The 27,497-nt window shown below is 41.1% G+C and overlaps 2 protein-coding genes across 3 annotated transcripts in view; one reads left to right on the top strand and one right to left on the bottom strand.

Moving 5' to 3' along the window:
- Mcm9 (minichromosome maintenance 9 homologous recombination repair factor) overlaps window positions 1-27,497 on the top strand; it is a 72,280-nt gene that overhangs the window by 6,367 nt on the left and 38,416 nt on the right. Inside the window, 4 exon segments of the mRNA XM_028868378.2 lie at window positions 1,962-2,043; window positions 4,395-4,595; window positions 8,037-8,162; window positions 9,577-9,696. Coding sequence (XP_028724211.1) covers window positions 1,962-2,043; window positions 4,395-4,595; window positions 8,037-8,162; window positions 9,577-9,696 — 529 coding nt within the window.
- Asf1a (anti-silencing function 1A histone chaperone) lies at window positions 12,091-25,304 on the bottom strand. Of its 2 annotated transcripts, XM_037200473.1 has the most exons (5): window positions 24,763-24,822; window positions 19,522-19,591; window positions 19,298-19,413; window positions 14,889-15,065; window positions 12,091-13,472 (listed from the first exon to the last, which is right to left on the bottom strand). In XM_037200473.1, the coding sequence occupies exons 2-5, from the start codon at window positions 19,529-19,531 to the stop codon at window positions 13,257-13,259; spliced, it is 519 nt and encodes a 172-aa protein (XP_037056368.1). In that variant the 5' UTR covers window positions 19,532-19,591; window positions 24,763-24,822; the 3' UTR covers window positions 12,091-13,256. The 2 variants fall into 2 exon arrangements, with proteins under 2 accessions (XP_037056368.1, XP_028724212.1); XM_028868379.2 differs by lacking the exon at window positions 19,522-19,591 and having other exon boundaries at window positions 24,763-25,304.

Raw genomic sequence — 27,497 nt, 5'->3', positions numbered from 1 at the left:
TAACTGGTTGCCAAGCATCAGTAAGCGCAGAGTTTGGGGTTTGGTTCAATTTTAAGAAAGCATGTATGGTCACTGTTTAACAAATAAACTTAATTTTCCCTTCCTTGAATACAGAGGTTTGTTTTCCCATGTAAATAAGGAGACAGGCAGCTCAAGGCCAGCATGTAGGCTCCTCTGTATGGAGTCCTTACACTTCACTTTTCTTAGCCTTCCATTGTTCCATTTCGATAGGTCTCACTCGGTAGCCTGTGCTGACCTGGAACTCACCATGTGTGGGAATAAATTCTGAGAAATGCTGTTTCAAGCTGGCCCTTACAAATCAAACTTCTGCCCCTCCTGTGACCATTCTCTACTCATTCTGCTTATACGCTGTATGTTCAGTCTCTTTACAATGAACTGACCTTTAAGAAACGGTGTCGTCAACCTTACTATGCTGTGGACTCCCAGTGTACCTGCTCCCTGCTTCTCCTTCCTGACCCGTTCATGCCTCCGACTCGGAACAGTGTGTGTGGTGACGAGACCCAAGAGCAGTCACTGCAAATAGTGAGGCATTGAAAGCTGTGCCAGCCCCACAGAGAATGTTGAAAGTAACATGTGGCCATAAATTGATAGTATCCGGCTGTGGCTCTGTGTGCTGTTCTGAGACAGCCGGGCCAGAAGAACAGTCTCCTCCCTCATGAGATTCCCATACAAGGTGAAGACAAGAGTGCCTCATGCCTTTTGGAGACCATGTTTGCTGTGCTGTTCAGTAACTAGAGAGGGTAGCCTTTGTTCAGTAGACATGAGAATGCTTCAGAGCAAATGAGGCCCACTCTTGGGGAAATGATAGCAAAGGTCAGTTTCTTTTCTTTTACTTCATACCACACTGCCACAGGCTGGCCTCAAACTCGTGATAACCCCCCTGCCTCAGTTTACCAAGTGCTAAGATTGAGATTACAGGAATGTGCCACCATGCCTAGCTTTTCCCACCAATCTTGATACATGGCCTCTACTCCTGTGGTGCTTTATGGTCTAGGATGGTGGCTACAATTTCACGACACGTATCTCAGTGTTCCAGCCAGAAAACTGAAAAAGGATGGTCGGATACACATACCACCTAATCAAGTCTTGTCAGCCTGTGATTGTCTGTATTTCATTGGTCAGGACTTAGTCCTATGACCACACCCAGGTACAAGGGAGCTTGGGAAACAGCCATTTACAAGGTCATGTCTCCGTGGAATAAAGCCAGGGTTCTGTTACTAAGGAGCAGTCAAGGGACCGGTTGATTTTCCAGGTGTTCAGGCTAGAAATCATGAAAGAAATGTCTCTCTAATGCTAAATAAGTAACTTTGTCACTCAGTTTAAGTTGGTTTGAATATTTATTTTGACTGTCTACAATGTAGGTTATCGCTAGAGAGGTTTTTCCATATTTGGTGTTCTAGCTATACTCTAGTGAAATCTTATTTTTTAAGTTTTCTTTTTGTGTATGTGGATGGGTGCCCACAGAGGCCTGAGGGTTGTGGATCCGATGGAGCTGGAGTAGCAGGTGACTGTGACACTGGTCGTGTGGAAGTGCAGGAAGAGCTGGTAACTGTTGAGACATCCCTCCAGCCCCTAGTGTTAGTGAATTCTTTTTTGGTTGGTTGGTTGGTTTCCAAGACAGGGTCTCACTATGTAGCCCCAGCTGTCCTGGAACTCACTATGTAGACAAGCTTGCCTTGAACTCACAGAGATCTGCCTGCCTCGTCTTCCAGATGCTGGAATTAAAGGAGCGCGCCACCATGCCCAGCTAGTATTAGTGAATTCTTAAACTGGTATTAGTCATAATTTTCCAGAAAAAATGCCTTAAGTCCTATCAGAATCAAATCATATGATACTATCAGAGAAATGGAACCAATTTCAAGTAGTGCTGCTGCAGTTTGGATACGGAGCACATGGTTAAACACACTCATGTGTTGTCTTTCTGTGTTTTCTTTGGCTAGGTCCAGAGGCTATCTGTTGGAAGTATTCCGCGATCTATGAAGGTTATCCTGGAAGATGACTTGGTAGACAGTTGTAAATCCGGTAAGGAATGACTTTGTAGTGTTTGAGACAGTATATTTGTGTTGCTTTGGTTAGTCTTTAACTTTTGGGCTTGAGTGGTCTTCAGCCTCCCCCTCCCCCACTAATTGCTGGGACTGTACGTAGCCAGCAAGAACAAACTTTTGGTAGTGTGTGTAGGAGGTTCTAGATAGTCATTTATTTTTATTTTCCACAAGATGAGGGCTTTAGTGTTCCTCGTGTGAAGAGTTGGGCTTGGGGAGAGAGGAGGGAGGTACAAGCTGAACTGGGGCTTAGCAGTCTGCGGCTGCTGCTTGATGACTTGACAACTTCTTACCTAGCATCGTTCAAAGAATGAAGCAGCAGAACCCGAGCATAGGTCCAGATCACCGACTTCTGACCCGGTGCGCTCTTCAATGGAGCATGCTTAAATGTCATCTTCCAAAGGGAGCTTGTGGTTGGTGGATGAAGGACGCAGGATGCTACTGTCACATACTACAAAATCTTACTGGTACCTAACAAAAGGAGTAACTGTTTCTCTCTTTTGGTACTGGTGACATCACAACAGGGTGATGCTGATTTTGAAAAAGAATATTCTTTAGTAGAGAACAATGTTTCCATGTAGTTCATTGAAACCGAATTACTATAAAGCTATATTTCTTTCCAGTGTCGTCAATAATGATAAAGATGAAAGCAATCTGTTGATAGTTGTTGGTTTCGTGACCCACAGCTAATTTCTAAAACCTTAGAAATCGGAAGTTAGAAATAATGTAATCCTTGCCCTTCGGGATTCACACTCAGAGCAGCGAGGTTGATCGCTATGCTGACAGTTGTGCTACATATCAAAGGAATGGATCTGACTGGGATGTCTGCAGGACTAAAGCTGCCGGAGAAGGGAGGGGTACACAGAGGGCTTGCAGTGTTTACATCGAAGAACTGTAGCTTCATGAATATTAACTATAGGAAAATACGAGAACTTTGAATGAATGTTTTGTTACCGTGAACTTCACAGTTGCAATGACCATATGAATCTGCTATTTGATAAATCCTGGTGTGTATGAAAACACTTATGTATTTTTAAGTGCTCTGCAAATGCAAGGTAATTTTAGTATAATAATAGCTAATACTTAAGTTGAGATTGCATTAATTTATATATATATATATTATATATATAATATATATATATAATATGATCTAATTTTCATTGAAAACTCAGATACTTTGCCCAAGAATAGTGGCACTAAGATCTACATCCAATCGAACAGTAATGAGATTGTTACTCTTGGCTACTCTTTATTACTCTGCATTTTTCACATAATCACTGTTTATTAAAGTCTGATTCAATAATGGGTACTATATCTAAAGTTAAAGTTCTTCATTTCATGAATGTGGGAAAACCTCAATAAATGAAGAAAATAAGGGGATGTTTCAGATAAATGTTCATGTAAACGTATTCCAGTTATTTTCATCTAAAAATTTAATAGGAAATACAGTAAAATGCCATTATTCCAGATTTACTTTGAAAGGCATCAAGCATTCACTTATGAAAACTCTCAGAAACACATATGTAAAAGACGCATTTACTGTGTTTGTCCGCATTTGGCAGGAAGTTGCATTTAGCTAGAAATGTGCCTGGTTGTATGGGCACTAACACCACCATTTTTATGCAGTTAACACTAAGGCGCCCTTTTCCAGGAAATCAAAAGCTCTGCAGATTACATATTACTCAGAGATTTAGAATGAAAGGCATTTTGTATCATAAAAACACGTGTGATAATCTGCCTACCAGGAATAGGTTTTCCTCGGGTAGGAAGGAGCAAGTTGATTGTTATTTTCTGAAGTTAGAATCAGTATCCATTGATTTATTATTGTCCATTCCTTCACTGAAAAAAGCAGGAGACTGAGTAAAAATATTAACAAAGTGAAAGTGAACACATGAGAAAGTACACGCCAAACAGCACAAGGCTGTCTCCTTCCCCAATTCCAAGCTAATGCAGTTTTACTTCAGACTGATTAGTCTCTAAGAGAATTGAGAACGACGCCCACCCAACGAACAGTGATAAATAAATCATCCAGTACACTATTCCCAGTAAGCGCTAATAATTGTGTGGTTATTATATAGCAAATTTCAAAACATAAAGATGCTGACTTTTGACTTTATTCAGAAACAATTACTTGTTGCGGGGTTGAGAATCTGGGGTATTTTGTCCTAAACTTGCTAATTGCTTTCTGAATGAGTGTACGTACTTGGGGTGGGGAAAAAGGAGTGTGTGGGTAACTTACTTCTAAGTTCTGGTCTTTTGTCAAATGATCCAGTGCCAAGCCACCATGCATGCATGACATGACCACTGCACTCATGTGGTGCTTTTCCTTAGGGGACGACCTCACTATCTATGGGGTGGTAATGCAACGGTGGAAGCCCTTTCAGCGAGATGTACGCTGTGAAGTGGAGATTGTCTTGAAATCCAACTATGTCCAAGTGAATAACGAGCAGTCCTCGGGGATGGTCATGGATGAGGAAGTCCGAAAAGAATTTGAAGACTTTTGGGAACACTATAAGAGTGATCCCTTTGCAGGTTTGTGACTAAGGGCATAAGGCTCGTCATAATTGATGGCACTCAACTCGGTAGTTAAATGTGGTATGATCTGCAGACAGCTTATGTGTTGTGCAGGTCAGTGGCTTTATTCACAGGGTGTCACTAGTCAGTATCTCTAACAGCTGTCTTCCACTCAAGCCCATTTCTGGCATTGAGATTTTATTTGTTGTGCGTGGTGTTGTCTCTGCAATTCTGTGAGCACGGCTGTGTATGCCTGTGAAAGCCAGAGGTCAATCTGTGTTATTCCTCAAGAACCATCACCTGTGTGTCTGCCGGCCTCCTCCACCAAGTTCCCTAACTCAGGTAGAAGGCTCATAGACTCGCTGGTCAGTGAGCCCCAGTCACCACTTGCTCTGCATCCCCTCTACTGGGATCACAAGCATCTGTCACCATGCCCAGCTTTTTATGTGGATGCTGGGGATTCAACTAAGGTCAGTCTTCATATTTTTATGTATTAAATATATTGATTTCTAGCATATTCTGAAATAACTCACTGAACTCACTGTGTTAGCTTAGGAGTTAGCTTTTACTTTTAAATATTTGGGGATACTTTTTGTATTAAATTTTTTTATTTTACATACCAGCCAGTTTCCCTTCCCTCCTCTCCTCCTATTACTTTCCTCCCTCCCCCATCCACTCTTCAGAAAGAGTAGGGCCTCCCATGGGAGTCAACAAAGCATGGCCTATCAAGTTGAGGCAGGACCAAGCCTCTCCCTGCTGAATCAAGGCTGAGCGAGGTATCCTTTCATAGGAAATGGGCTAAAAAAAAAAAAAAAAAAGCCAGCTCACGCACCAGGAGCAGATCCTGGTCCTCCTGCCAGTGGCCCCACAAATAGACCAAGCTACACAACTGTCACGCATATACAAGGCCTAGGTCAGTCCCATGCAGGCTCCCTAGCTGTCAGTCTAGACGGTGAGCTCCCACATGTTTAGGTCTAGCTTAGGATTTTAAAATAGGGAGTTAAGTGTAAAAGACTGACGGAGATAATGCACAGAACACATTTATCATCATAGCAGTAATTCTGACCGAGCTTACATGAGTATTACATGAAATAACACATCACAGCCTTGGGTTTGTAGAACATGCTTTTTATTAGAAAAAAAAAACCACATGTATAAAACATGAATTAAATCTTGTTTTCATTCTTCTTTGGAGGTATCCTGAGAAAAATATTTACCTCCCATCTAATGTATATTATTCTCAAGTCACAAGCTGAACCACACTTATTTGGAAAAATAAGGCTTCCATTTGTCTAGAGGGGCAGTTTGCCTCTATTTTGTAGGATCTTTTTTAATCTTCCATGTGTAATCTTTGTGATGAGGATAGAAAAGGGCCCAAAGGTCTCTACATTGTGGCTTTACTAAGCAAGCACTTAAGTGCCGTCTTTGACTGAACAGGTCCTTATAGAATGTGTAATGCTTCTTTGGACCATGTTCATTCCTGTGCCAGAGCTCATCTGCCTTCATTACATCATGTTCCTCCCTAGATATTCCCTAGATATTGAAGATCTGTCTTGTAATTAGGAATCTGTAGCTGTGTAACCCATTTCATTTGTCCAATAAAGGACAAAGTACGTATAAGTAGTTAGGAAGACACTGAAAATCAGGCCACACTTCCTAGTATGAGTGAGCCCTTCTTACTTCCCTAGATATTGGTGTGCTGTATTTGACCATTGTGAAGTCGTATGTCTGTGTTTTACTGGAGTGGAGAGGAGAAGCTATATCCAAAGGGCATCCTTCCTCTGCAGCCCAGTGCTGCTCCTCTTGGGCTTGACTTGCTTCTTGAAACTGTGGGCACTGACTAGGCTGCCCCAAGTGGCTTTGTTCTGATCTGCAGGGAGCCTAGTACTTAGGTGCTAGACAGAGCCCCAAACATAGTACTTGGTTCCGTAGGGCCATTTGAAGTCATACTGTGCTGGTTCAATTATATCAAAAAGGTTTTCTGTAAGGTAACTGAGGGCCATGACATTTAAGTAGGAAACTTGGCCAGAGACACCCTAAGAACATGGTCTACAACTAGAAATTTAGAAGGGACTGAATGCATTGTGTTCCACGATAAAGCTGTAGAAATGGAGGCAGCAAAGTTGAGGCTCTCACCCAAGACAAGTGCTGGGACCTGTGTGTAGGCTAGGTAATGTGGTATTTACTATTGGGGTGTCCCTACAGTCAACACTGAGACCTTTGTCCAGGCTGAAAGAGCCTGTACCCATTACCATTGTGGTTATGACTTCTGCTGGCATGTGAGTTTTGGCTTAGCTTACCTACTCTTAAACATGTTTCTTGGGTCCCTTCTGTTTTGATGTGTAACCCCTGGATTTTAGTCAGAATCTCAAGTCTCCTTGCCTTAGAGCCCTGACCTTTTTTTTCTAGGTTTTCTATCCAGAAGGAAAAGATTTCCTCTGGTAGTTAATGTGCTTCCTAGACTTACTGCATCTTCCTTCTTTTTCATTGAAGGACTCCTTTTCTTTGCTATTCCTGTTGTTCTGGGCTCATCACCATTGATTACTTACCACTGAGTCAATATTGAGCCATTACCGGATGGGTTCCCCAAACCAAAAGCTCTTCTGATTCATTTCAAACAGTAGCCTTTGTATATGGGACTATCAATCATGGCAAGGCTTGGGGAAGACTCATTAGAATTTTGTAGTCTGATCAGACCAGCAACTGGATGAAATTCTTTATCAATATGCTAAAATGATTCCCAGATGTCTTTAAGACTTCAAGTCTTCAACTTGGATTACTGACTGGGGATACAGTTTGCAATGATTGTATTATGCTATTATTCCAAATAAAACAATTTTCCAAACAATCAGAACAAATGCCAAGTCAACTTGCAGGGTGGATTAGCTTTCCTTCTTTCTCTTGTACTTTCACAAGCCCCACAAGCTCCAGCTTACCTCTTTAAGTTACTGGTTATTATAATGCCCCATTTCTGAGACTGAATATTTTCCTTCTAAGTAGTGGGATAATTTTAGTGACATTACCAGAGAACACATGACTGTGTTAGGTTAAAAGATAAGGCTTGGTAGCTAAAAGTTGAAAGAGAAAAGGAAACTTTTTTATGACAAATTTATAGAAACTTGAGTAGGTAGCACTGGGGGAGGGGTGGAGGTGACACAATCTTTTCATGGCACTAAATTTAGAACCTAAACAAGGTTAGTGAGATATGGCAGCATATACCTATAATCCTAACACTTGGGAGACTGAGGCAGGAGGATTGTGCATTTGAAATCAGCTTTGGCTACTTTGCAGGACCATCTCAAAAAAAAAGCCAAAGCTACTCATGCTCTTTACTCATTTGACTTGGCCTCCTTTGTCAGTTGAAAATGGCACAAAGAGTATGTTTATATGAAAATGACCACAGGATAGGGAGATTTCAGTTCGAGTTTCTGGGTAACTTCTGGTCTTTTTCACTCCCAGGGAGGAATGAAATACTGGCCAGCTTGTGTCCTCAAGTGTTTGGGATGTATCTAGTAAAGCTCGCTGTGGCCATGGTGCTGGCTGGTGGAATTCAAAGAACTGATGCCACAGGAACAAGGGTCAGAGGTCAGTACCTACTGGCACATTTTGAGAAATACTAACACAGAGGGGAAGACAGACCCTTTCGTTCTTGAACAAAAACTGCTTGTTGGAGGGTAGGGGCATGAGTTATAAATGACGCATATGTTTAAAAATACCAAAGTGAAGTACATTACTTTGTATGATAACTTAAAGAATTAATTTTAAAAACTGCTTGTAGTTCCTCATAACTGGATTTTTCATATAGTCTATATTTTTATGAGAAGCTACACTCTCTAATTCCAGAAAGATGAAAGAAATCACTAAATTTTTCAGTGGTTATATACTACAAGCCTGTAAAGGTACACAAAATTATTTCCCTTGTCTCAGAGAGAGAGAGAGAGAGAGAGAGAGAGAATTAGAAATGGTGTGTCTTAACGTCTCCAGGTTGGCTTCCATCTGTGACTGTCGACTGCTCCAGCCCTGCCTGCTGACTCTCCTGCTGGTAGACAGCAGATGAGCCTGCTGACTCTCCTGCTGGTAGACAGCAGATGAGCCATCTGCCAGGAGTTGCTGCTGTAGGTCACATTCAAGCAGAGACTCCTCCAAGTGTGCAACACTGACGGCAGAAAGCTCCTGTGCAGCAGGCACAGCACACACAGGGCTGTCAGTGACCAGAGTTAACCAAAGACTAAGCCAGGTCGTCAGCGGAACTCCACGACTGCAGAGCACAGGAGCGAAGAAGCAGAAGCATTTTAGAAATTGCATATTCTGACCATCTGTTATCTGCAAGGCACTTTGCTAAATGTTGAGCTGAAATAATGGTTTCTTATTAATATATTTAGAAAATACTTATTACTAAAGAAACTTGTTTGTCCAGGAAAAGTATCTACCATAGGACAGGCATGTCCATTTATGTTAAATGTGAAAATTGAGTGCTTACTCATTTTAAGGTAGATACTTCACTAAGCTATGAAAACTTACAAAAAGGAAAATGTTTTTATTTAGTTAATATAATCATAATGATTTGATACATAGAAAGGCACTTATAAAATCCCCAACACTTAGAAGTACTTAAAAATAGAAAACCTTGTATGACTTATATGGATAGCTTTAATCACAGTAGTTTGGATTTAAAAATAGGTAAAACTCAGAAAGTTGTTCTAAGTCAAGGATTTTAAAAATGTTAAACATGGGCCTAAGCATCTGGAAATAGCACACACTGTTAAAATATTTAAATTTTTCAGTGTCACATTCAGTAATCAAAAATTGCTGTATTTGTGACAGCTAACTTTTCTAAGGATTTTCTCATTAACTCCTTCCTGAAGAGCTTGGCATAAAGTTGATCAAAATGCCATATAAAATGTGTTGGCATTTCATATGGGCCACTTTCTTTTTTATTAGTTATATGGCGTTCGTAGATCTTTTAAGAATTTTGACCTTTACACATTATTTTTTCTAGGTGAATCTCATCTTTTATTGGTTGGGGATCCTGGCACAGGTAAATCACAATTCCTCAAATATGCAGCAAAGATTACACCAAGGTCCGTACTGACCACAGGAATTGGATCTACTAGTGCAGGTACTGTATGTGACAGTGTTAACTAAATTAACAGACCATTAACCCAGAACCTAACACAATTCTTTTCTTATGACAAAGTACCTGTTGTAAGATTCGCTTCAAGTAGTTAAGTTACTGCCAAAAACGGAAGGGAATGTAACTCCCTTTTGTACTATGAAGAAAATATTTCAAGAAGGCCCAGGTCCCCTAAAATTCAGTTTTATATAGGAAAATGTAAAGATGTCATTTTATAAAGATCTACCAAGCAGAACATCAAAGTAGGGCAATTTATTTTACAAATTAAGTAGATAACATCTAGCAACAGTGGCTCCTAACGACACCTCTTAGGAGATTTGTGTGTTTAGAAAGCATATGTTCATATGTGTTCTAAGAGATTTCGTCCATATATGGTAATGATACTTCAAGTACATTTAAGAGCGTTTACAGATAGACTGTCAAGATCTGGTTATAAAGTCAGGAAATTTAGGAGAAATTATTTTTAAAATGTGTCGATGTTTTCTATTTTTATAACTTTGATTGTTTTTCTTGTTCTTCTAAAAATAGGGCTTTGGTTTCACATACTTTATAGATGTTGTTTTGTTACATGTTAAGATAGCCTCATTTCTGTAGTCTCTTCAAGAGTTCTTATGAGACACATACAAAGTTTATCATAAAAGAAAGCACCCAGTTGTCCCATCTAAAGACTTTAAACACTGTATTAATAACTGCTGGTAAGATGGGATCTATGAATGGAGAATACCACAGAGGAGGAGTGGGTATCCAGAGCACTGCTATACATTTTGAAATCCTTCTGGCCTAGTGTGTTCTACATGCTAAAATCAACAAGATACTGTGTGAGTAATTACATGAAATGATTCCTAAGCAATTATGAGGAGTGTCAAGAAACAAGCCCATGCTATCTTGCAGGCAACTATTAATGTCAGACTGTTAACACTGAGGAAGTAGTACAGTCAATGGCTATGGCTTTACAGTGTTAATGATAATGTAAAGTGAATTAGTACTTTTCCCATGTTTTAAATGTCAATATCATAATCCAAATGTGAGAAAAAAGATTAGTAAAGACTTTACAATTGTAGAAACTTATTGCTACTTTTTGCACACTCCAAAGATGTCAATAGCCTTTCATCATTCTTTTGCAATCCATTAGAATCAGGCTGCACATAGTAACATAAATGTATGCATGTGTTACAGGGTCATACTATATCACTATGGATTGTGGTATAAAACCATGCCATAGTCTTTTGTTTCTTTAAATTTTGTATTAGCTTTCATTTCTTTATTTTGTGTGTGTGCATATATGCAGGTTAGAGAACAACTTGTGGGAGGGAGTTAGTTTTCTCCTTTCACCATGTGAATCCTGGGTATTGAATTCAAGTAGTCAGGCTTGACAGCAAGCACCTTTACCTGCTGAGCCATGTTGACAGCACCCCATAGACTTTCTTAGTAAAACTAGACCCTAAAACTATAAATAGAGTAAAATAGTAACAGAAAGTTAAGGATCAGACAAGGTTATGAATGAGCAAATGCATGCATGCCTCCTCAGTTCCTGGAGTGTTTCCTTAACTCAAATGATACCTTCACAACCTACTCAGCTAGCTCTTGAGTGTGTGTGTGTCTATTCACTAGACATTTATTTACTCAAATAAAAAAGAGTAAACGGTACTGGGTGTGGTGGCATACATCTTTAATCCTTACACTCAGATCTCGGAGTTGAAGGCCAGCCTGATCTACAAAGTAGGTTTAGGACATCCAGGGCAGATGCTATCTCAAAAAACAAAAAAATAAAAAAGGAGGTAGAGGGACAGTATCTAAGCCTTTTAGCTATATTTCAGACATAATGTCTGTAAATGAGGATAAACAGGAGGGAAATCCCTGCATGCTCATTTCTTAATTCTTAATTTAAATAGTTCTGTTATTAATCATTTTTTATCTTTAAATTCTATGTAGTAGTAGCATTTAAAATAATAAAAGGCAACAGTTTTATGTCTCAAACTTTTCTGACAATGGGCTCAACATTTAAAAATTGGTACAAAAACCTAAACATAAAAGTCATTGCAAAGTGGTTTTTATAATCAGAATAAATACTCCAGTGAATTGCTTTCCTTGATTTTAGTTTATATGTTTTATTTCTAACAAACTTACTCCTCTGTGTTGATCACTGAACTCTTGTTTTAACATTTTCTCCTAATTGCAGTTAGACAAAAATGAGATTTTTCTTTTCAAATACTTTTAGTTGTCAGAAGTATTTTATTTTTTAAAATCTATCAACTGGGTTATGGACAATACTGAAATAATCTGGAGTATTAAATTTCAAAGTTCAACATTTAACAAGACTTTGTTTCACAAATTCACCTTTTAAAATAGCAAGAAATATATACAACTTAAGAATCTGTATTTAAACAAATGCCTTTTCCTTTCCTCAAAATGCTTTTAAAAGTGCAGTATAAAAGCTTAGATGTGAAGGCACTGCATAACTTGCATCCTATGGCTATCCTGCTTATCATCAGCAAGAGTCAAATGAAAATATTCTACTGTAAATTTAATGGAGCAAAACCTTGAGGAGGTACCTATTTCTCATTAAAGAAAATAAGCTTTTGGCCCATTTATTTGATAAATTTCTTTCTAAAATTGTTCTTCAAAAAAATTGTTTGGAAAAGCTGTCTAGAACATGTCAACTACAGATATACCCTGATCTTATCACTTTAATGAGAACCAGAGGAGATGGGGTATTGGGAAAGTAGCCAGCCTATAACCTTTCTAAATTACCTCCCTACAGCAGTAGTGCCAACAGCACAATCCGAGTTTCTGTAAACTGATTGGCAGATCTGAGCTATTGTGAGCTAACCCTACACTGTAGACCTTGCATTTGCTCTCGCCGTGTTGAGATCTCTGGACAACAATGATTTGTGATCGTGGTTTCTCAGTTTTAGAAGTAGGGAAGCATAACCCGTAGTCAGAGGGACCTCAAAGGCAGCCACATTTATTACATAGAAACCAGAAGTCCAGTGTAACACAAGCTGTGGTGGTAGCCACAAGATGCACTGGGATGGCCTAGAGAAACCTTCGAGGGATGTAGTTGATTTCAGATTCCCTTTTTAAAGACATCTTTTTCACTGCAGAATGGAAGTTTGCTCCTTAAATTAAAAGGACACTGTCTTCACAGGAAAAAGCATTTTAGTTGAAGTAAACTTTGTTCTTTTAAAGGCTAGTAAAAAGTATTATTGTCCAAGAGGCTAAAACACCTTCACAACCTGGTCTAATAATTGATAACTTTTTTTTATAAGTGCTTTAATTACATATAAAGGAGAAGAAAATAATATATATACTTTAACCAGATTAGTTTCATGAACAAATAAAATAACACATTAGAGAAAAAAAGTACTTAAAAATAGTTGTATTTATATTCCACAATTTGCTCAAATACTGGTTTTCTTATAAACTTTCTACAGGATGTTTTTAAACAAATTCTTCACATTTCACCTTGACTATGTACTTACGGAACTTCAGGGAAATAGTTCTGTTTTTAATAGCTTAATCTGTACTAATGGGATGGCACGTGGTCACATGCAGTCCATGTGGGATTCTAACATGACATTCAATGAGTTTTCTGACGTGGACCATCCCTTTGATGCTGAAGGTAATGCATCTGTTGAAAGAAGGGACTGTAGATTTGGGTTACTACTGCTCTCTGCATCTTCCAGTTTTTCTGTGTTATCTTCCCAGTTAATGTGGAACCTTGTGACTCTGGGATTAGATGCCAAAATATTTCTTTGAAGCTATAAAGAGAAACATTTAAATGGTGAGCACCAGGAAAGTTAGATTACCATATGCAAACTGACTGGTTCTGCTGGTCCTTTTAAAGGACTAAATTCATATAAATGTTTAAAGGACTAAATTCATATAAATTCATATGCAAAGGTATCAGCAAGTGAAACACTAAACATAATAAGCAAGGACTACAATAGCGAACAGCTAAAGAACTATTAGCCCTTGGAAATAAGGTAGGGGTAAAAACTCCACCTAGATCTTTCACCCTCCAAAAAGTACCTTGCTTTTATACTTCTGCTTCCTAAAGAATAAGGGGGTACTTCTGTATACCCTTTAGAGGATGTGTTTAGTTAAATAAGTATGTCTTCAGCCTAAAGTGTTTTCAGGCTGGGAACATAGCTCATTGCAAAGGAAGTACCCTGCCCAAGTCCCTAGGTTCAATCCTAAGCACCAAGAAATAAAACACAAAATCAAAGACTTGAACAGTTTTCCTCAAAAAGAACCTCTAATTACTGGGATCTTAACTGTGCTTTATTAAAACTCATTTTTAGAAACAGTATTCTAGTTTCTTTCACTGCTATACAAAGGTTCTACCAGAAGGAACCTTGGCTCAACAGGATGTCTCCAAACTATAGAAGGCATACATACCACCCCCACTGGCAGAAGGCAGAACTCTACTTTGTGGTAAGACTGCCATAGAGAGTACCACAGTAAGCTTATTTAAAAAAACAAAAAACCACCAAACTAAACCCATTAATTGTTCCCAGTGGGAAAAAACCCTAAGATACTATGTGTTTTTAAGACTACTGAATCAGATTTTGATTTCTCAGAATTTAAGTTGTCGTTATCAGAAATATTTGACACCTTTAATTTAGCCTCTAAGGATAGCAGGTAGCATCACATATACAGATATTTAAATATTAATAAAAACAAGCACACATTGGGCGTGGTGACAACTGTAATCCTAAAGCCTGGACAAGTGAGGAAGAGTGCCACAGTTCAAGGTCAGCTTGGGTTACAACAGAAAACCCTGTCTCAAAGCCATCACAAAGAAATGAACAACAAAACCACATCCATCTTTTTGCCACGATTTTAGGAATAGTTATAGGCAAAAAGATTTTAATCACTTCACTACAGAAATAGGACATTACATGTCCTCAAGGTTGAAATGAAATACCTAATGGTGATAAAGACCTGCTCTTTGCAGGAAGCTAAACCATCTGAGACTCAAGGTACCCACCCAACATTAGTACCTGGAGAGGAAGAACTGAGGTCATCCATGTAAATGGAACAGTGATTAGTTTGTTCAAGTGCTACAAAACTTCAAATTTGCTTTAAGGCCACGTTCATAGTGCAGAATGAAATAGCAACCCCCTAAAAACTAGATAGTACAAGTAATTAAAAAAGAATAGTGAGAAAATTACCTTAGAAAAATCTGGTTTTACTGGTGGATTTTCCCTTAATTCTGTTTCAGTATATTCATTATTTACATAGTAGCCAACTCTAATAAATTCTTGACCTCGATAGGTGCAAGTAATTAGCACAACTGTTACCCCCACTGCGTCTGCATCTGGAATGAGCCCTGGATTCGGTGCGTCAGCCTAGAATAATTTAATAAGAAACACATAAAAAGGCTGTTAGTGGCAGGTACAGTGAACGAGTTTCAATTACTTTAGCACTACTTGAAATCACATTAGTGGGAGAAATGGTTTTTATTAATTAATTAATTAATTAATTAATTTTTGGCTTTTAGAGGCAGAGTCCTGCTATATAGCCCTGGCTGGCCTGTTACTGTTCAACCCAAGCTGGCCTCAAATTTATGCAATTCTTTTGCTCTGCCTCCTGAGTGCTACAATTTCAGGTGAACACCACCACACTCACCATACCCACCAAATAACATTTGGTGGGAATTGGCTTATACCTAGGAAATAAGGTTCCCATTTCTCTGTATTAGTCCTGGTTACCCTCAGTACTTAGCAAGCATAATTATCGCTAAAAACCGAAATAATTGGGGCCAGGCAGTGGTGCACACGCCTTTAATCCCAGCACTCAGGAGGCAGAGGCAGGTGGATCTCTGTGAGTTCGAGGCCAGCCTGGTCTACAAAGCGAGATATGGGGGGGGGGTAATCCTGGTTTTACTGTATGGTGATTAATTACATAATATCCATTGTTTATAATCAATCATTGTAGTGATCCTAACCTTTTGCAGTCTTAATTTCAGTCCCAAGTTACTATGTGCCAAATTAGTTTCACAGAACTTATTCCAATAAATGTTTATGCTATCAGCTTCCATCTTCTATCTAAGACACCTAGGTTCTTTGCCACCTTTTGCAAGGACTTCAGTAGTAAACTATGTAAAACTGACAACTCAGTTCAATCCCTAGCACAGCTAAATAAGCAATAAATATAAATAGTGAATAAAACTGACCCTGGATCTTAAAAACTATACAGCAAGACTGAAAGAATGCAAAGCATATTGTAAATAGTCACTTTGTTGGACTCTAAATCTAGTGTACTGTTGGAGCCATGGACACTGCAAAGTCAGTGCAGGCCAAGACTGTTTAGGCAGACGATACCAAAGACCACATTTGAATCATGGTAAACCTTGAGGAATGAAAGGAAGTGAAACAATAGAACTAGAAGACTAAAAATATCAGGAAAGGCTGGGGCCATGTCCACAGTAGTGAGCAAGACCTGGGCTGAGACCGACTTGATGGAAAGAACCACAAACTAGTAAGACACAGTTATGGCTGAGGCCTCTGAGTACAACCTGACACAGCCATTCTGTGTGATGAACAGATGAAACTCTAGCATAATAGTTTACTGTTTTCCAGCACCGGGGACATCCTTTGTATGTGAACACTTCTGTAAATACTTTAGCTTGGAAACTTAAGACTGTTTATAATACACACACACACACACACACACACACACACACACACACACACACACACGTAGCCGACACTAGAAGCCATAAACATTCATGGAGACTAGAAATCTCAGTCACCTTCAGCTTCTCTTCCTCTCTTACCTTGTCACTCTCGGCCTCTCATTTCTAAAGTCTGGTGTTCACCTTCATCTCTTCTGCAGAACACCTCTAAGCTTTCTACCGTGTCTCAGCTCCAGCCTGTTGTTTATATTGCTGCCATTTAACCATGGAGCTGTTTCTATCCCTTAGATACTTGAAATCTTAGATGCTTTAGTTCCTCCTCTAAGAGATAAACATCTTTAATTCCATTTATAAGGCTCTTCACACTATGTAATTCTCACCTGTGTGTGTGTGTATGAGTTTACAAGTTCTGTAAGATGTGCTGGAAATCTTTCATGCCTCTGTGCCTCAAACAGTACCCTTGGCTGTAAAGTTCCTTCCTCCACAACCTCCTGAATTTATTTCTTGATATCTTCATCAAACCCATTTTCCAAGCAGAGTCCTTTCTGACTCAGAACATAGCAGCTTCCCTTTTTGTGTGTTTATGTTACTTGGCACAATCTCCCGATATATATGTCTTAACTATCTAAATGCAGCTACAAGAATTTTTCATTTAAGAATTTTCTCGCCGGGCGGTGGTGGCGCACGCCTTTAATCCCAGCACTCGGGAGGCAGAGGCAGGTGGATCTCTGTGAGTTCGAGGCCAGCCTGGGCTACCAAGTGAGTCCCAGGAAAGGCGCAAAGCTACACAGAGAAACCCTGTCTCGAAAAATCAAAAAAAAAAAAAGAATTTTCTCATTACTCAGTTCCCATCCTGATAGGGTTTATGATCCCTTTGGACAGACACCAAGGGTAGGGACATAAACCTCCTGTAGAATATACCCTTTGTCCTACAAATCTTATGCATCTCGGGGTTACTTTCAGAGTATCCAAAGGGATTCCTCATATACCTGGAAATGAGTGAATATAAATAAGAGTTCAGTAATGTTCCTACCACCCAGCAAATTAGTTGTAGCTGTGTCTGTGTTTAAAAACATGAATGCCAGAGGATTCAGCTTGAGCAAATTTGGGTCAAGAAATGTGCATACCTCTCAGGTCATTAAGGATAGAGAAGTGATGGGGACCACTTTTGTTGACCCAATCCTGCCAATAATGGGCAGATGTCTGGATATCTCCCTGCTGGTCTTAGACCCACTCAGAAGAAAACAGCAGGCCAAGAAAATAGGACAGTTTGCTCATAACACAAACAAAACGTGTAGCTTAGTTTCTTTTTGTTAATAATTGTCAGATTTTGGAAATTGCATAGGCTAACACATGACCTAAATCACAGTGCTTTCTGTTCCTTTTGGCAACATTCACACTGATACCAACAAAAGCTACATACTGCTATGAGATTTTCCTCACAGCACCATGGCAAGCCAAAAGCTTAGAAGTATTCTTAACATAAACACAAAAGATTCCCAAAGGCTCACTCTAAAACCAGCAATACAAAGGGAATATATGACTATACATTAAGCTGAGCTTCTTTTACTGACTACATCGTGAATTATCAGTACAGTATGTAGTCCCCATATGTGTCCAAAGAAATCCTGCCTCCTTATATAATGAGAATAAAATAGTCTTCATTAATTACAGGTGTAGCAAGTTTTGTCAGTAGTTTGCTAGTTGCCTTATTCCTTCTAGCATTCTTAGGAGGTGGGTCATCAGTGGGGTCACATGTCTGTGTAAGCAGAAGCATCAGGCCTGCCTGCAGGGCCTTCTTTAGGCCCTCTGTGTTGCTATGGCTTTGGCGAGGTTATGCACACACACAACCCAGTTTAATGGCACTTTAAATGAAAGTGTTACAGCCTTTCAATTATTGTAGTTGAGTCGTTCTTTGCCATTTGTTTATATACACTAAATTATTTGGGGTTTGCTAACAGCAAGCCATTACTTAGTCCCAGTTCCTCAGTTATGTGTCTAAGAGGCAACTTCTCTGCAGTGTGCTCTTAAGCAACTCCTTGTCCCTTTCTAATGGATTTCTTCAAAGCCAGTATTCATTGAAATTGTCCTGTCTGTGAAGGGAGAAATAGAGGTCAGGGAGAGGAAGTAGAATTTTCTCCTGGATTCTGCCTGCAGCGAGACTCGGTTAGGCGGAAATACTTCTAACAAAAATTAATAGTTATTTAAAAGCTAGCTCATTACTTCTTGCAGTATTATAAATAGCTTCCTCTAAGAAGCATGGATAATTGAAAAAAAAGTCACTAGTTTTATATAGCAATTGAATATGAAGTAGGAGAAATAACACTTACACAGGAGACATTTACACAGGAGCTTGAGCACAGACCTAAATATGTCAGAGGTGTCTGAGAACATGCTTTATACTAAGAGAATCCCTACTCCCAAGTTCGAACGGCGTATGGACTCATCACAACGGTCCTCTGTAAAACCCTAGAGAAGAAGCTTCAGTGAGGCACCAGACTCTGATCCCAATGGTTCAAGTCACACACCTCCATTTGCTAACTTGTCTTAGCCTTGTGCTTACTGACTGCCAAAGTGAGGTTGTTGACATTACATCAGCAGATGCATATTACTAACCAGCACACCATCTGAATACACGTTTGGGGATGCTTTCATCTTGAAAAACTGTTCCACAGGACAAAACCAAAACCAACCTTTTGTGTCATGATACAGTTAATGGTGTACTGTGCTCTGTCTAGTTCCCGAAAGTCAAGACACTACTACCTCTGTACACAGACTCAAGTACCACTCCTTTATGGCAAACAGACACTGCCTGAAATGGCAGATCAGACTACAAGTGGAAGGAGATGAAGTAAATTACCCAACACAAAAAGGATAAAAGCTCTGGGATCATTTAGTCCATTAGAAATATATTTGGCATGCATATTTTAAGATTAATCTTACCTGAAAAACAAACATATGCCTTCCTGCAGGAACGGGGCCCACTAAAACAGAGTCTAAAACTTGATCGTATTCTTCACTTTCTGCAGAGCCCACATAGATGATTTTCCACTCCAAGTCTAGGATTAAAAACCAAAAATATTATTTCATACCAGCAATTATATTAACAGATGATAAAGTCTTCCTTATCCAGAAAGATATGGAAATGTTCCTTATGAATTTCTTACCAGAATTCATATTTTATTCCAATAACCTCTCCAAATTCTTTCATGAAGTACTGGTCCCTGGAGAGTGCTCCTCACATATAAAACGTGAACAGAAAGTGGGGAAACACGAAAAGTTTGCCATAAGTATTCATAAAGCAAATGGTAAGGACTCAGAGACCTCCTTTAGTAAAGAACACCTGCAACTAATCCCACTGCCCAGGTGATTTACTCTGCAATCTCCCGGCCTCTTTGTGGCCATTTTTAGCCTCATTGCTGAGGAAAAGTTGCCCTGTGGAAAATCATTAGCAATTCTTCCTTGTGGTTCAGAAGTAAGGAGGGTCTTCAGATCATCTGATGTAAATCTGTCACTCTTCACTCTTGCTGGCTAAAAGAATAACTGATGCTGTTTGTACTAACTTGTAGTTACCACCGATGCATATTACCACTATATCAACTGTAGCTAAAGGCTACAGTCGGGCTGATTCCTCCTGTTACTCCTTTCTCAATTCACTCTTAAAACCAGAAGAAGAAACCAAGAGCCATACACCTCTTCATACAGCAGGGACACAATACACTCAAGTACAACCTAAGACTCACCTTGTAATTTGATCTAGATTTCATTAAGCATCTTTTTAGAAAAGTTTCTATGGAGAACAGAGAGGAGTCAAACCATTTCTGTTTGAAGGAATCTGCTCTTTAAACACAGCATGAAAACGACAGACCTCTCCTACAGTGTTGAGCAGGTGTGCTCATGCTTGGCTTCACTTACAATGAGACTATACTGAGCACCTCCTAAGGTTTGCTTCCCTGGTTCACTCTGGGGAATGTTAACAAAACCTTTTTTTGTGTGTGTATAATTAAGTTGGCATTCCTTAAATTTGTAAGCATATTGGTATTTCTTTGTATTTGTACTATATTGCAAACTGAAACTTTTAAAATTTCAACTTCTTTATTGTTTGTAATGTTTTAAAAGTTAACAGTTACTTTTTGAGGACCTTTTATATCATACCTCTACCACAGACTAAGGCTATTTGTATTTCCAGCTTTTAGTACATTTCCAGATTCAGGGTCCTGCATCTGGCACCTCATAAGATCACTTATTTCTTGATGGATCTAGGAAAAGACAATAAATTATCTGACCAGAAAGAACAGCAAGTACAGTTACAAATGAAAAGAGCCTGCTCAGTGTGTTCAAGAATAAGCAAAGAGCCAGGTGGTATTGGTGCACGCCTTTAATCCCAGCACTCAGGAGGCAGAGGTAGGGAATCTCTGTGAGTTCGAGGCCAGCCTGGGCTACAGAGTGAGTTCCAGGAAAAGCAACAAAGCTACACAGAGAAACCCTGTCTTGGAAAAAAAAAGAATAAGCAAAGATACAGAGACTTTGGAACAGAGAGGTGCCCAATCATATGGCTGGAATGTGAGGTCTGATGCCCATCATTAAGGACTTTGGTTTTATGCTGAGTGACATGGAAAACTACAAGTTTTCTTGTCGTGCTAAAGATCAAAACCCAGAGCTTTCCAAATTCTAAGCACCCACTTTCACCACTGAGCTACAGCCCCAGCCCCTCAAGGATTTGAGCACAGAAGTGGCAGGGATCCACCTTTCATCTTAAAGGATCTCTTTAACTGTTGTGTTCTGTGTCAATTGTATGAGGGCAAGGGGACAAGCGATGGTTTCAACAATTGAGGACAGATGTCATGGCGGTGTGGATCAGTTATCCCAGATAAAGTTCAGAGATGGAAGCAGCAGTGGCCACTTTTTTCTTTCAGCTATAAAGAAATAATCAGGAGTTAGTTTTATATATGTTTGGAATGTCTATTAGATGTTTAAGTATAGACACAACATAGGTCAGATCTTAAAAAATTGAAAATTGACAATAATACATCAAGACAAGGAAAGGGATGGGGTTCCTAGAGACTTGGGACTCAAATTTGACGGTCAGGAAGATGAAGAATTAATAAAGTAGTTCAGGAAGCTAGTGGCCAATGAGGGAAGGGATCTAAAAGCCAACCGAAGAAACTTTTAAGAAGGGTGAATGAGAAGCTACTAAGTTACCTAAGGTGAATGGGCTTTGTCACTTTATACAAATGCTTTATCAAAGGTATCAAGCACAATCATACTATGTATGTGTTAATTAAGTAAACAAGAAGGCTGAGACCTGGAGAAGCTAAGTCATCTACTAAAATTCACACAGCTTACAAATCAGAAGTAGAATTCAAGGCTGGCTGCTGCCACTCAAAATCCTTGACTTTAAAAATCAAAAATAAAACTGGGTAAATCTTGCTCTTTCTAGCTCTGAAGTAATGGAATTAAAGAACACAGAAGGTGGAAAAGGCAGGTAATGGGGAGCTAGATAATCCAGCCGCAATAAGCACAAGCAGTAACCTGAGGACTGGGCTGGCAGACACTGGGTTTTAATGCTATGGCATGCTTACTTATTAACTGGTTTATAGACCCCCTTTTCCTTTTCTAGTCCTCTGCATTTTAGAAAGCTAAAGGTAAGGCCTGTGTCACTATAAGTGAAAGTGACTAGCTGGAATTTATTCACTCATTTTAAAAAGCTCACTTTTCCATTTAATCATGGTAATCCCAGGCAGAAAGAATCTCCATGTGTGAAGGGAGGGATGTTACCAATTAATTTTAAGTTAATTACACTGTTGGGATCTGTGGTCTAGTAGAAAGTATAAAGCCTTTGCAATCAGAATAGGCCTGAACTTTCAAAGTATAAAGCCACAGGCTCAGTTTTGGTGCACTGCAAATATTAAGCCCTAGAAATTGCAGGAAGGCCAATCAAACTTGTACAGGCTTTGCGATCCAGCATGCTAAAGCCCCTACTTAAATCCCTTAAAAGTTTTTAAGCATTTATTGTTTATGTCTGTACACGGGCATTAATGTGGAGTCAGAAGACAGTGTTGGAGTCAGGTGCTCCCTCTGCTGTGTGGATGCTGGTGACTGACCTCAGTGTGGCTGGGTAGCTACTGGCTCAGCCAACTCACTGGCCTTTGCATCCCACTTTTTAATGGGCTCTACTCTTAGACATAAGCCCTATAAAAGAAATAACAGTATTATCTTTAGAGAAATACTACGTAAGGCTTCTTCTGAAACAAAGCTACGGGCAGCTTTCAAAGGAAAGTTAAAATATTTCAAGACAATTGATGAGTGTAAACGGTGGCTAACAGGTGGATTGGGGGTAGAAACAAATTATAAACTCGGAATTCCCTTCGAGGTATCTTGCAGTTTGATCTTAAGAATTTTAAAAAATAAAAATCACAGTACAACAAAAGTATGGAACCTAGAAAAAGAGCTTTTGCAAAATAACTCAACTCCATTCCCTTACTCCACTCAGCCTCTAGATGGAGTATACAGGAATGGCACCTTTTGAAAGATTCCTTTGCAGCTTTGGAATGACTCAGCTTAAAATACCCTAAAATAATGGTGCCCTGGTTTTGAAGTGTACTGGAGGCAGGCATATTCTTGACATGAGTGATACTATTGTGAAAGGATCCCAGTTTAAAATGGAACCTCATTTGGTTTCTGTGGATGGCTGGTTTCGAACTATCCAGTGTAGCAACCCCATAACAATATCCTACATCATGTCTTCCTCATACAAAGTTGACTCCTAAAATGGAAGCCACTGCTTAAGATACCTGTAATATGAAGAACTCTTAATGCCTAGAACACTGCTATTGAGTTAGAATGGACTCATCCAAGCTTTTTTCTTTATGTTTGCTCATTTGTATATAAATTGGCAGTTCAAAAAACCAATGTTGGGTTTGGAAATGGGTCTGGTGTGGAAATGCTTTCACTAATACTATGGGACAGTAAGTAAGTAACAAATGGAGTTTTAAGCAAAACACCCTTACCCTTACATCATCACAGCCTACTCGGAGACTACTATATTTTAACCACGAGTCATTCTTCAAAATATTTCTCACATATTAAATGTATGTGCATTTATACTTTATATACATAACAGAAACAACAGGAGGGTACATTTTAAAGAGATGGTTGTGGTTAGCTAAGAGTGGGGGAAAAGAGCTGTTACTTCCTTTTTACAACTTTTTAAAGTTTATTGCAATGGGTATATATATATATATAGGTATATATACCCATTAATTATAAGAACATACATATATATATATGTATGTTCTTATAATTAAAGTTAACATCCTACATAAAGAACATTGTAGAGATAAAAACTTTTAAATGAAAAAATTCTTTCTGTCATGATTAGGATAAGACTCTTAAAGGCATTTTGTCGAAATACTTCCAAGTCCCAAGATGTGCTCCTAACTAACTAAAATTAACACTGATGAAGTTAAACTTTTTGTTTCAAATTTTGAAAATTTGAAGCACTAGTTTTAATAAAACCTAAGAAAAGTGATAAGAAACCCACATTTTAGCTTTCTAAATTCTGCATTACTGCACTATTTCGCATTTTTTTTTTAAACCGTAAAACGTTCTTCAGCAAAGACTTAACCCTTTATTTCCTGGCCAACGTTCGTATTTTCTCCATCCACCTGGACGTGGAGTTGTTTCAATTGCATCTTCATACGTTCTGGGGGTGGAAAAGCTTTCAGACTTCATAGAAGCCAGCGATGAAGCGCCCTGCTTCTGCTCTCGGGCTGGATGGAACTTCCCAGCCCGGCACTGTTTCGGTGAGATCTCCCGTCCTCCGGGAGAGGCGTCCACACCGCTGGGGAGCCTGCGCGCCGCATCCCGGGCGCCCGCCGGGAGCACGGCGGGGAGGACGGCGGTCCCCGGGCGCCTAGGCGCCGAGAGGCCGAGTCCGCAGCGCCCGCCTCCCGCGCTGGTTGGTGGAGCGAGCCGGGGAAGCGGCGCGAGGACAGCCTCGGCGGGGCTCGGGCGGGAAGGCGCGGGCCCGCTCGCCCCGGGCGGCCCGGAGCAGGCGCCGTGCCGCCGGGTAAGATGGCTCCGCTCCCCGCCGGGGCCGCGGGGCCCCCGGGCCAACGAGGCCGGCGGCCCGCACGACCCCCGGGCGGGCGCCTCGCCTGGCGAGCCGGGGCCGCCCAGCGCCGCCCGCCGCAGACAAAGCTGACAAACATGGCTCCCCTCCGCCCGGGCAAGTTGGCTCGCAAGTTGCGGTGCGGCCGGCGGCCCCTCAACTTCAAGTTTCCCTCGCATGGCCGCCCGCCCGCCCGCCGCCCTCCCGACCGCGGCCCAGCCCGCGCGTGGCCCGGCCGGGAAACTTTAACGTCCGCCGCCGCACTCCCGCAACTGACAGCCCCGGCGCCCCTCACCTTCAGACAGGTCCTCGATGCACTCGAAGGTGATCTCGAACTGGAACGGGTTGTAGAAAGGCGACGGGTTATCCAGCACCACTACATTGTTCACCTGAACCTTTGCCATATTTTGTAGAAAACACAAACAATGGGGCCGGGGCTGGCGGCAGCACAGAGTCCCGCGCGCGGCCGCTCGGAGAGCGCAGACCCCCCGCCCCGGCGCGGCCCGACGTCGTGCAGCGGCGACTTGAGAAACTTTTTTTTTTTCCCTCTCTCTCTCTCTCTCGCTCTCTCTCCCTCTCTCTTCTCCTTCCTCCCCTTTTTATTTACACGGCGGCACTCCACTGTGTTTTGCAGCTTTCCGATTCCACTCAACTACAGCCCATTCTGCCCTGATAACTAGCAGCGTTGCGCGCGATTGGCTGCCCCCGAGCTCTGACCCTCCTCCTCCTCCTCCTCCAGCGAGGGCCGCGGCGGCGAGCAAGATGGGCTCCCGCTCGCGGAACGGACGGGAAACTTTCAGTGCGGCTCCACCTGCTGGTGTGGACCAGGACAAAGGCGCAGAACAAAGTGAGTGGAATAGGGGCTGGGAGGCCCGCGCGGAGGCCGCCGCCGGCGGGGAGGGGGCGGGGCGGCGCCAGGCCCCGCCCCGCGCCCCGGCCGCCCGCCCGCCCGCCGGGCCCGCGCCTCACTCACGTCGGGCGTGGCCGCGGCGGGACGGAGGGGGCGGGGCCCGGCCAGGGGGGGCGGGGCCCGGCGAGCCGTGGCGGGAGGGCGCGAGCCCGGGCCCCGCATGGGCGAAGCGTGGAGGTCGGGGGGCCGGCCTTTGGGTTTTGGGGTTTCTCCCCCCCCCTGCCTGGAACTGACGTCCGCCCCTCAGGGCCACGGCTTTGCGGGCTCCGCTGGCTTGAGCAGATAAAGATGCGGTTTTCTGCACTCGTCAGCCCCCCCCCCCCAAGCTGTCTGGTGTTGCTGGGGATGATGGTCGGGAGTAGGAAGAAGGCTTGGTGGCCATGGGAGTCAATCGCATCTCCTAGACCCCGTGTCAGCTCGAGAAGGAGCAAGCCATTTTGGAAGTCAAGTTCTTGGCCACTTACCGAGGTTTGGGCACGACCGTGTGGTTAAAGATATACAAAATGAGGGCGGGGTAATTTCACACACACACACGAGCCCGAAAAAAAAAAAAAATCTGACTATACGATTTTGGCTGCACCTTGGATTTTTCCCATTTCAGATCTGAAAAGACTAGAATGAAGGGGGAGATAAAAGGAGAAGATGTGATCAGTCAGGTTCCTGCCGTTTGGGGGAGCTGAGCAAGAAGTTAGAAGCCAAGAAAACGGAAGTGTCAGGAGACCAAAGGATAGCAAATTTAATAGTTTGAGAAAAGAGAAAACATAAAGGCAGACGATGACATTTGGTCTTCAAGAAATTTACAACAACCATTGGTAAATTAAAAAATGCAGCACCACAAATTCTGAGAAGCACTTGGATGCCTGTTGATGCCTGTGAAATCATTCCAAGGCTGAATTGAGAAAATGTTGCTTGTTTATGCTACTTAGCTACTATGGTGGGCGGGCAGAACGGAAGCTTTTAACACCATTGTGAAAGTGAACTGTTTCTTTTTACTAGGTTGAGGTGTTACTCATAAACTATTGGTTTTTTTTTTCCTTATAAATGAAACTACTCCTTAAACTCGGAGTGAAAATTATTTCTTAATATTAATCGACAGGTGAAGTTTTCTACTAATTTTCAGGGTTTTGGTTAGTCATACATGTTCAAGCTTTTTTTTCAGGGTTGCTAATGATAAAATGTCCTTGTCGATGGTCTTTTAAAGTTATGGTGGAACAGGCCGGGCGGTGGTGGCGCATGCCTTTAATCCCAGCACTCAGGAGGCAGAACCAGGTGAATCTCTGTGAGTTCGAGGCCAGCCTGGTCTACAGAGAGAGCTCCAGGACAGGCACCAAAATTACATAGAGAAACCCTGTCTCGAAAAAAAAAACAGCAACAACAAAAAGTTCTTGTGGAAGAGGCCCATCCACATTGGTTTAAGGAAATTAAAGTGGGGGAGAGAACCAGTTTTAATGTCAGTAGACTGAGCTGTCAAGAGGGCCTACCAGTTAGTTCAGTCACAGCTGTTTCTGTGCCTCAGAGGCAAAGAGTCACTGGCGGGAGAGGCGATTTACCGGGTGGTAAATAATACACATCCACACAGGACACGGGATACATGCATAAAGGCCCTGTGAGGCCAAAGCAAGAAGGCAGCATTCACAAGCCATGGGGCTGGCCCCTGAAGAAATAAATCAAAGCTATCAGTCTGGGAAGGTCTAGCCTCCAGTACAGTGTTTAAATTAGTCTATGCTATTTTGTTATGATAGCTCTAAAGGAAAAAAAAAATGAAACTATGATACATTTTTTTCTCATAGTGAATTAAGGTTGCTTGAGTATTTAAGCATGCTTAGTCCTAATAGTCATGGGTTATCAAGTACTTTATACACCATGAAATGCAATCGGGAAGGAATCGTGGTGTACATAGCCATTCTTCAGCGGAAGACTCTATTGTTGAGCATGTGCCTTGACATTTGAATAGATAAGCAAGCAGTGTGTTTCCTTGGATCCAAAACTCCTCTACAAAGGGCTTCTAAGACTGAAACATTTAGTTAAATTGAGGTTACACAGAGACCAATGAAAAAGGCAAGTTAAATTCAGTAGAATTAAAATGTGCTGAATGAGTTTTTCTTGGAATTGGGAAGGAA

The sequence above is a fragment of the Peromyscus leucopus genome, chromosome 8a, assembly GCF_004664715.2.
Source record: "Peromyscus leucopus breed LL Stock chromosome 8a, UCI_PerLeu_2.1, whole genome shotgun sequence".
NCBI lineage: Eukaryota > Metazoa > Chordata > Mammalia > Rodentia > Cricetidae > Peromyscus > Peromyscus leucopus.
The sequence above is the reverse complement of the archived record's forward strand: the minus strand, read 5'-3'. Positions and strand labels throughout refer to the sequence as shown.

What these genes read in the sequence shown, in the direction of transcription:
- Asf1a (XM_028868379.2), bottom strand. Translation starts at nt 24,871, where the DNA reads ATGGCAAAGGTTCAGGTGAACAATGTAGTGGTGCTGGATAACCCGTCG. An exon ending in GGCATATGTTTGTTTTTCAG is followed by an intron (nt 15,066 to 19,297) that starts GTAAGATTAATC and finishes AAATTATTCTAG; the next exon opens with GCTGACGCACCGAATCCAGG. An exon ending in TAAAACCAGATTTTTCTAAG is followed by an intron (nt 13,473 to 14,888) that starts GTAATTTTCTCA and finishes TTCTCTTTATAG; the next exon opens with CTTCAAAGAAATATTTTGGC.